Below are 10,748 nucleotides of genomic sequence, written 5' to 3' on the forward strand. Positions count from 1 at the left end.
TTTAATACCTATAACCCCATTGATTTGCAATGCTTATATTCTACTGAAGTGCTTTTCCAACTCTGAATGCTACTTGTTCTCTGTTCCTGTTCTTCTACTGGAAATGTTAACTATTAACTATACAAATGTGAAGAAAATGTGTGTGGATGCTGAAGAATTGCCCTGAAAATGCTGAAGTCCATTGCTGAAATAGCTGAAGGCTGAGATGCAATGCTGAGTAATTATTGAAGATGAAATGAAAGACTGAAGTTGGGAAATTTAACTTCATTATCTGAAGAAGGTGAGTTTGAGCGCGTTCCTCCAACAGTGGAAGACTTATTCCCAAAGTGAGAGGTAGAAATTAAATGGCTTAAAGTTCTAAAAGAATAAATTTTACTAACATCTGACAGATGTACAGTATTTTGAAGACAGACCAACCTCTGTGTGTGTGTGTGTGTCACTGTATTGCTTTGACTGTGTGTGTGTGTGTGTTAATCTGCTTCTGCCTCTGACCATTTGTGTGCTACCATGTTAATTTTAATGTTTTAAGCAATTAAAATGTGTGTTTCTCCCACTCAGGTGGTTAGCTTAGTGGTTAACACCACTGACTTGGGTACAGCAGGTCGGGGTTTGCTTCTCTGTTAGGATGTGGTCAGTATCCAGTGTGGGCCCTTAGCGGGGAGATGCTTTCTATCAAACCAAGCACCCCTTTTTCCTTGCTAAGCTGCATTAACCAATAGCAGAAACCAGTAAAAGTTCTAAATGTGTGTCCAAACAGCAGGCAGCTACTGTAGCTCAGTGGTTAACACCACTGACTTTGGTGCAGCAGGTTAGGGTTCAGAGTGTGATTTAGATCCCTGTGCAATCTCAGTCTCGTGACTATGGAATGAATGTCTTTTTGAATAGCAACTAATATATTCTGGCCTATTACAAGATCCTGATTTCTGGATCTTGTTATTATGAGTAAACATTAAAAGTCTAACCAGTAAAAATTCTGAATGTAAATGGTCTTATACTTGTATAGCGCTTTTCTACACTTTACAGTACACTCAAAGCGCTTTTACACTACTCGGCCATTCACCCATTCGCACTCCCAAACCGGGAGCAACTGGGGGTTCAGTGTCTTGCTCAAGGACACTTGGACATGTTGATTGGACAAGCCGGGAATTGAACTGCTAATCCTCCGGTTAGGAAACGACCACCTGAGCCACAGCCACCCAAAGAATGTGTGCCTACCGAATGGGTAGCGTAGCTTGGTGGCTGACACCAAGTTCCTTCATACAACACAAACCCTATACACTGCATCCTAAAAATGCCCGCCCGGAGCATCTCTGAAGATGGACAATATTTTGTACAAATCTCTACATGAAATTACACCATTGTTCCTATTGTTCTGGTGAACTTGCCCATCCACAGCCTACTAGAGAAGGGGTGTAGTGTCAGTTTGTTCCTGAGAAGAGGTAAAAAGTAAAGCATGCGTTTCCCCATTGTTGGTGATGATCTGGAGCATCTTGTTTGTGTAGCCAACAGAGACAGGATCATCTGGCCACTGCCACCTTGAATGTAGAACAGGATGTATCATGGGGTAAAGAAAGACAAGTGTCACAAAATAAATATGATAAATTTAAAATGAAATGTTTTCATTTTAAGAGCACATGTCTGTTTAGTAGTTTCTACACAATATCTAACCGTTATAAGCACTGAGCAGTGAATCAACATCACATGTGTGGTCTCCCTTGGTTAACCTAAAAAAAAAAAACCCTACAAGACTCCATTACTTCCAGCTTTATACAAGTCATCCTCCAGTTGGTCTTCAATTCTGGATACTCAAAGACCTTTAGTAAAACAGGTTTAGACATGAAATTCTCTCCATTGTTAACAGGACACTATTCTTTTACGTGAAGTTACTTCCTGATAGCTTTTGATCTCATTAAATCTGGGCATTGCTTCCACTGTCAATAAAACCTGCTGATAATTTGAATATGATCTTAGTTTCTGGTTGTTCATTAATGATGACCGGCAGCTGATGTTTGTCTGGGCTTCAATCTAAACATAGGCTCCATCTTACACAGACTTTGTAGAAAGAGTCAGTACTCATGTATTTACCTAAAAAGGTTGCTCCACCACAACACACACATCTGTGTCACAGACCAGTGTCTTTGAAACATTATTGAACTTGTTGGGTGTTTAAAACAAGAGGGTGCTAACGTTAATCTAGTACAGATATATTCTATATGTAACACCGTTCCCATAAGGCTAGAAGACTGAGCCAACAGGGAACAGGTGACTAGTTACTGCTAAGTCAAGGCAAAATTAACTTGAAACAAGTTTTAACAACTACCTTCGTTGTTAAAATGAACACACTAAAGCAAAACAATAGCATATTGGAAGAATAACCGCACATGGAGCCAATTAGAGGACACGCCTGGCTCGCAATACAGCTGTGCCACTAATATAACAATCTACGGACTTTTCCACGATATTCTAATTTATTGAGCTGCACCTGTACAATTGTTTACATGCGGTTTGAGCATTAGCTATTTGCTCTGTTGAGGACATAAACATCTATTTTAATTCATCCTGAGCTAACTATGTTCCAAGTAAATAAACTGGTTCCAGCACACAGTCATAATTTTATCCATCACAGTACCTTTCTGGTGCCTGAAGGGCCAGAAGTTGTGGTCTGCGTCTCACTGTACAGGGCAGGGTTATCAGTTCAGGAACACCAGTTTACTCCCATAATAGTAAAATATTAAAAATAATACTTTACTGTTTGTATACTAGTGACAAAAATCTGTTTTTTTTAAAATATATTAACAACTTTAGATAGTATAGTTGTGTACATTTTTCTTTGCTTTTATCTACTGCACTCTATTTACATTGCACTTATTTGTATGCAGACTCAGAGATATGCACACCTGTTTTGCCAAGGCAAGTCGGCTAACTTAACGCTAGCTCAGTAGATGAAAATATCATTCTGCCACCTAATGAAACGTTACCCAGACCTTTCCACTGTGTTCCCAGACGACCTTCCAAGTCCATGCACACCTCTGACATAACACTGATAGGTTATTATTATTATTAGAGACGTTTTACATGTGGTTTCACATCTTCTGAAGCTATGTTTCTAGGTTATTTCTATTTCTTTTTTTTTTATTATTCTAGTTTATTATTTGAATTTGAACAGGGAGTGGTTCTTCCCCTATTTTAGTTTAGGCTCCTAACGGCCAACAAACAGCATAACACTTTAAACTGTTTACATTAGTGGTTGACAGCTGCCCCCTAGCGGCCAACAGACCGCATAACACTTTAAACTGTTTACATTAGTGGTTGACAGCTGCCCCCTAGCGGCCAACAAACAGCATAACACTTTAAACTGTTTACATTAGTCCAATCAATGAATTGTGCACTTATGTGCAATTTTCAGGTATTTATACCTTACCTGACTATTTCCATTGTATGCTAGTTTACACTTCACCACATTTCAGATGTAAAAATATAGTTTTTCTTCCACTACATTTATTTTACTCACTTTGCAAATTAAGCCCCCACATACAAAACATATAAAGTAATTTTAAATTAGCTCCATCTAGACCGGCTACAACATTCAACTGCCCCTGGCACATTACACATTAGTATTAACACTCCCAGAATAGTAAAATAAAATAAAAATAAAAATAATGTTTAGTGACAAATCAGATTTTTAAATATATTAGTAAAAACTGTAGATAATATACATTGTGTACATTTTTCTCTGCTTTTATCTCCTGCACTCTGTTTACATTGCACTTTTTTGTATGAAGACAGAGATATGCACAGCATATTCCCATGTACCTGTACTGTCTGTACTTGTGTAAATGGCAAATAAATCTCTTGAACTTTATAAAAAAATATGAGTATTTAAACCTATTTAGCAATATTTGTTTCGATACAGATAGTGAAAATTTGTGAGATGGCTGCATTTTTTTTAACTTTCACTGAATTATCCATTAGTTAAGCTATAAATGATTGTTGTGATGTTTATAAATGAATGTTTGTGATTATTGAGTCACTTCCTGGTTTGTTTGAACAGCAGTAAATAAGTTGGATCCCGTTCCAGAGAAAGGATAGATGAGAACTACAGGTGAGTTGGTTCCTTTTAGGGCAGAACAGCTGTCCTACTGATTTCCCATGATTCTTTTATTCTACTTAAGTGTTTTTCCATCTCTGAATGCCACTTGTTCTCAATTCCTGCTCTACTGGAAATGTTAATTATTTGAATCAAAGAGCTAATTGTATGGCTTTGCTGTAGAAGTGTTTTCTTGTGCAGCATCATGAAACAGATTTTCCCAAAAATGCACCATTTTGTGTATTCAGTATAGAATTAACAAAACTCAGCAATGTATCATGCATTTTTACAATGACGGATCAGTTAACAGAACTCTAGAAAGCTGTCTAACCTGTTGGACCCATCCAGATCCCACTTGGTCAAAAACAGCAACTTATGCATATCACATCATTTGTCACTGAATTAAATTAAGAAAACATGGCACGTTTTAAATATTTTATTACAAATTAATCCAAGCTTTTTCACATAAAGGATTTATAACAAGATTCCTTGCATTTGTTACATAACATTATTTGTTTGATAATGCATAAATGTAAAAACAGGGCTCTGTAAGCTACAGTACAACAAAAGACTTACCAGTATCAAAACACCTACCCCTACCAGTACAACTCAGTTTGAGCAAGTGCTGAGGTTCACAGGTCAACTCACAAAAAAGGTATAGTAATCAGTGCTCAAAACTCTGAGAGGTATAGACAGGAAGTGTGACATGTATCATTATCAGTGAACATCAGATATATTTGGTTTTTAGTGTATGCAGCAACATTGCATATACAGTATGAGCATGTCTTCTGAGACAATTTCAGTGACATTGTTATTGCTGAGAATGACGATGTAGACGCCAAACCAGACTGTCCTAGTTTTCATTAAACAGCTCATTTTGAGCTTACACACAAAGTGCCTTCATTTAGTCACAACCTAGTGTGCAATAGTTACATTAACATCAATGCATTCACTGCACTTCTGTGGAGTAAAAACTGTCTCACAGTAACTGACATTCAAACATACAGTACAGACTATACAAGTTTATATACAGGTACATTACACATGCTAAACACAGACTGTGGCCGTAGTGATGTTAACTACAGAATCTCCACTCTGTGATGACTTTTTCCCCAAAGCTCCTGTCTCTGTTGCTGTCTGTCCCACTTTCTTGTGCAAGTCACTCCATAACTACTATGTAGATAGATGCAAACCGAACTGAAGAATTCCTATTGAAGTACATCCTGGCCAAAACGTTTGAGAGCTAGTTTGCAACTCAGCAATGGAGAGCACACCCAACACATTTGTGAGCGCAGTATCAGATGTGAGAGTGTAATCCTGAGCATACGTGTGCTCGTTTCTGAAGTGGTGCGCTCATATTTCTACACCTGCACACTCTCTAATTCTGATTTGCAAACCGAGTAGCACTCAAAAAATGTTTTGTGCACTTTCAAAACATTTGGCGCAGACAGACTTTTATACAAAACCATGTGGAGAAATGAGAGTGCAGACTTAGGAAGAAGTGCACACATGGCCGAGATTACACTCTCAAATCTGAGTCTGTGTTTACAAATCTGTGCCTGTGCACTCTGAAATGCTGAGTAGCAGACTCAGCAGCAGTCAAAATGTGGTTTGTGTGACACCCAATGTTTCGGCAGGGATGAGCTTCCATAAATCCTCCTCAGTATACCTTAGGTGGAAGTAGCACAGCAAAAGACTGTGTAGTCATACACTTACCGGCCATTTTATTAGTTGTAACTGTACGCAATTCAAAGCAACACTTCCACTTTAACACGTGTTTTATGAAGCTCAAAATATCTCACTTTTTGGTGAAATTGTCATAAATGTATAAATGCTATTATTGAGGCCACAGTTAAAGGTGGTGTTGTACTGGATTACATTATATTCAAAGGTGTTCCTAATAATTTTACCCTCTCATGTCTGTAGCTGGAGAGGAAAAATATAGAGACACCTCTGAATATAATGTAGTCCAGTTCAACTATGACCTCAATAATAAGCATAACTGAATTTATACATTTGACAATTTCACCAAAAACGGAGCTTCATAAACATAGATGTTAAGGCAGAAGTGTTACATTGAACTGCATACAATTGTACAGGTGTTCCTAATAAAGTGGCCGGTGAGTGTATGTATCCAGCAGTTAAATCTGCTTTAGGGGAAAGAGGGGGGAAAGATTTTCACAGTCAAAGCAGGATCTATGCAATTATTAACAAGATGGACATGGACCAGTGACCACTGCCCATCAACAAACAGTGCAGAGCCAGATCCCACCTCTAATGACCGAGCTGCATGCAGTCCTAAAATATAAGCACACATGACACATTCACAAAATGTATTTCATCACCCTTTCATAACTGGTGGTCTTATCTTAACATCTAAACTGAAAACCATTCATAAGTGTATATAGAAGTTGGACTGCAGCACAAGTTGGGCAACTTGATTATTTAAATCTGCAATAGGTGGTATTTGTGATATCAAGAACTATCAGTTGTAATATTGAACCATTACTAGTGTTTCTGAACCCACAGAAAGTAAAACTCTGCAGTCCACACATTTTTGGCTAATTGTTTTGGTTTCTTGGCCTAAATATTTTCAGTAAACCTGGCTCTCAACGCTCCCTTTAACCAGAAATAAACTGTGGCCAACTATTTACCAGTTAAACTCAGGCAAGCCAGACATCCACTACCTGTGCACCATGAAATAGTACTGAAATGAGTGACTGACTATAGACCTGAATATTTTTATCAGGAATGACTCTATCAAACCAGAGCTAACAAGTAAATACTGGACAGTCAGGTGGTAACAGTCCGCACTTTGGGTCTGCTGAGTGTGAGATCATGTAAGTGTTTGCTATTACAACGGTCTGACCAAAATAAAGGATAAGCCTGATTCTATTGTGTTTTAGATTCTTTCTGCCCCCTAGTGGTCAAAATGCAATTAATTCAACTTTATTTTGTTTCATTTCACTGTATTTGTTGTATACAAAATATTAGGTCCAATTTAAACACACTAAAATAGTTTCTAAACACCTCCCATTAGACACTTACATCTAGAAATTTGGCACTAACCTTCAATAAAGCATAAGTCCAACATCTTTATACACTTTTAGAATAGTTGTCCTCCATTATCAGTCTTTTTTTGTTTTTTGTCTTTACACCACATGCAACATTTCTTATGCCTGCAGAGTTAAACAATTTGCTAAAGAGTGACAGAATAGGTGCAACTTGAATTTCAGGAGAGGCGTTTGTTGGTTTTGGTATTGCATTATCTGCTCTCTCCTGCCATCAATTCACCTCACTGATGAAAGGCTAGTGCATGTTTCAACAACGCTGGCTCTGGCAAAGATTGCATTAGCCCTTTAACCAGACAGCGAACAGTGTCCCTGTTTGTGTTGACTGGGGAAGGCTGGTGATACCACAACAACACCAATGCTACATGACAAGATAGAAGTCTTAGTGTAGGTGAGGGCTTTACCTGGTGTGGCAGTGAAAGACATGTTTACTTCCATTGGCCACTGTTGACACTAGTAGTGTGTGTGTTGACTATATCCTCGTACTGTGGAGGTGGCTCGGTCTCTATCTGGACATCTGTGTGGCCCACAGCCTCTTCGTAGGACGGTGGTGGCTCTCCAGCACTTCCTCTGCCTGATGTGAGCTCTGATCCCGGATAAGCTGGGCTGCTGGGAACACTAAGCTCCGATTGGTCCCCATGGTGGTAATCCCTCCCCGAGTTGTCCACAGAGACCACTGCCAGGACATGGTCATGATGCGAGTGTCCCAGGCTGTGGTTGCGCTGTGAGCGTTTGCGGGAGTGGCAGCGCCACACACTGATGGCAACGGCGGCGATGATGATCAGAACCAGCACCAATGGTATGATCACGTAGAGAGAGTGAACTCCACCAACCACTGTCTCCAGCCCTCCAGATGGGCTGCTCTCCCGTACATATTCCTCCCAAAACCGTCTCTGCAGTCAAAGCAGACACACATACCTTTAAAATCATCACAAGATCCGTATAATACTCAGCTACATTCATGCAAGGCTACAATATAAACATGGCAGCACGAAATTGCTTCCAAAAACCAAGTGAAAAGAGCGTCCAACTGTAGGAATAATTTTTATCTGGATTACTGTAACACAAAGGAAGTAGACAACAACACCCGAACAAAAGAGACCACATGATTGTGCATGACTTTGCTCTCTGGCCTCTCACAATAGTTTTACAAACACACCTCCTGTTCTAGCACACACTCAGCTGTTCTTAATCATCACTTACTGAAAACCACGACATTCCACAAGCTACCACACACTGCATGTTTTTTTTGGAAATAAACTCTAGCAATTTAAAGGGATAGTTTGATTTTTTTTTCCTTTTACAACTGGAGATTAACTCAAACCACCAATGTTCAAAAAGAACTATCCCTTTATGTGGTTTATGTTCATGTAACCATACACAATGATGGCATGTGTGTATTTAGTATTCACGATAGGAATAATCTGTAGGTCTGGTGTGATGTGCCTCTTGTCCTCTCACCGTCTTCTCGTCATTTTCAAAAGCCTCATGGGCCTCCTCATAGGTGCAGATCTCTTCACGGCACTCCCTCTGGATATTACCCTGTTTCATCTCCTCCAGCAAGAAGTTGGCCCTGCGCAGCCGCTGCAGCACCGAATGGGCTACGTCCGCTGGCAGGAACACTGAGAGGAGGGCGATAGGAGAGGATGGAGAGAGAGACAAATGCAAGGGCACAGAGGAGGAAAGGATGTCAGATTCAGAGATGTGAAGGAAAAAAAATGCATGAAACAAGACAAGAATCGAAGACCAGAAAATGTAAAATGAAGAGTAAAGTGAGGGGAACAGCAGGGAAGATAAAGTAAGAGAATAAGCAAAGAGTATATTGAAATCAAGAGTGGGACAGGAGGAGGAGAAGATGCTAGATGCCAGAAAAGAAGCAAAGAGGGAGAGAAGTGGAGACTAATACAAAGACAGCAGAGGAAAGCTGAAATGGCCGGTACCCACATTTCTGCATAAAAACAAAAGCTCCTTTGATTTTGGCATCCATCCCTGGACCACAGAAGAGAAACTGGAGGAATGAACTTTGTGAGACAGAGTGCCACTCTGTTCCACACATCCATGATAAGAACAGGAACAGAAACTCCACACAGAATGACACAACATGCCCCGGGAATGTCTAATGTGCTCAGAGAAATAACAACGGAAGGCCTCCGGTGACTCATAACTTCAGGGACATGATCAGCACAAGACATATAAAGATGAAAACAAGAAACACCCCTAGCAGCATTCCCACTCTTTTCAAGAAATAACTTTCCAGGACATTTTCAATGACATAAGGCTGTGATGTCAAATAGGGAACACATCCTAGGGCAGACCTGGGCATTTTACGGACCGCGGGCCACATCCAGCCCTTTGGGCGTCCCTGTCCGGCCCGCGTGAGGTCCATCAAATCAGAACATGAATGAAAAATTCACGGGTGAACTTAAGATCCCCAACCTACCGGGTGAGAGACAGGTGATGTTGGCCAGCTAACCCTCAAAATGTCAACTCACGCCAAAAAAAGAAAAGTTGATGCCAAATGCCGCGTTTTCAACAAGACATGGACTGGAAAGTATTTGTTTACAGAAGTCAAAGGTAAAGCGGTGCGCTTAATTTGTGGTACACAGGTCACTGTGTTCAAGGATTACAATTTGAATCGCCACTACGTGACCAAACATGAGAAGAAATACAAGAACTTGTCGGATGAAGAGCGCGCAAGAGAGTCAGATGCTTTGCTAGTGAAACTGCATAACCAACAAAGACTTTTTCCAAAACTTTCCACACCCAGAGATGCAGCTTTCAAGACAAGTTGTGTCATATCCCACAAAATCACCAGAAAAAATAAGCCGTTTTCTGACAGAGAGTTTATTAAGGAGTGCTTGTTGGAGCCTGCAGCACTAATATGCCTGGAGAAAAAGGGCGCATATGAGAACGTGCCTTCTCCCGACGCACTGTAACGAGGAGGGTTGAGGACATCCCAGGAAATCTTTGGATCTACCTACATACAGCCCTCCAACACAGTTCAGGTTTCTCATGTGGCCCCTTGTAAAAATTAATTGCCCACCCCTGTCCTAGACTATCAAGCTCCTCTGTCTGGAAATCTCTTTTAAATCATATGCATTAACCTAAGATGAAAGTTTATCTGCATAACTAGTCCTTAAGGTGCTTTATGACCAACTGATTATTGATGATTGTCACACTCTCCCAAACACACACACACAGATGTTCAGTTCCTCATTGCATGACTGTTAATATCTGACAATAAATGTGTGAGCTTTACTTTCTGCAGTTTTTCTTGTCTCTCTCTCCACAGTCTCTTTTACATCACAGGTTAGGATGGAAAAAATAAGCTAACATAACTAAAAAAAAAGCAATCTGACTTGACTAACAACAAAAAGTAAGCAATAATAAAGAAACTTTCAAGAAAAGTTCAGTCTTTTTTTCTATAATAACGATTTCCTTGAGAGGTGCCTACAGAAGACAGGTTTCATGTTGATGAGTTAAGATTTCACTTATATCTTCCAAAGGAGCATTATTTTTGACTCCAATTCAACTTAAGAATACACTTGACAATCAAATCTACCGTGCCCTGCCAGAAAGGCTCTTGGCTT

The 10,748-nt window shown here is 39.8% G+C and overlaps 1 protein-coding gene across 2 annotated transcripts in view; it reads right to left on the reverse strand.

Moving 5' to 3' along the window:
- Positions 1-6,143: 6,143 nt before the first annotated feature.
- The window catches only part of prrg1 (proline rich Gla (G-carboxyglutamic acid) 1), a 6,342-nt gene continuing 1,737 nt past the window's right edge, over positions 6,144-10,748 (reverse strand). Inside the window, exons 3-5 of one of the 2 annotated variants that reach the window (XM_020596851.1) lie at positions 8,620-8,780; positions 7,563-8,051; positions 6,144-6,385 (exon numbers count right to left, since the gene is read on the reverse strand). In XM_020596851.1, coding sequence (XP_020452507.1) covers positions 7,587-8,051; positions 8,620-8,780 — 626 coding nt within the window. In that variant the 3' untranslated portion in view covers positions 6,144-6,385; positions 7,563-7,586. Of the gene's footprint in view, positions 8,052-8,619; positions 8,781-10,748 lie in introns of both variants that reach the window. The other variant, XM_020596850.1, reaches the window with a different exon arrangement.

The sequence above is a fragment of the Monopterus albus genome, unplaced genomic scaffold, assembly GCF_001952655.1.
Source record: "Monopterus albus unplaced genomic scaffold, M_albus_1.0 scaffold31.1, whole genome shotgun sequence".
In the NCBI taxonomy this organism is placed as follows: Eukaryota; Metazoa; Chordata; class Actinopteri; order Synbranchiformes; family Synbranchidae; genus Monopterus; species Monopterus albus.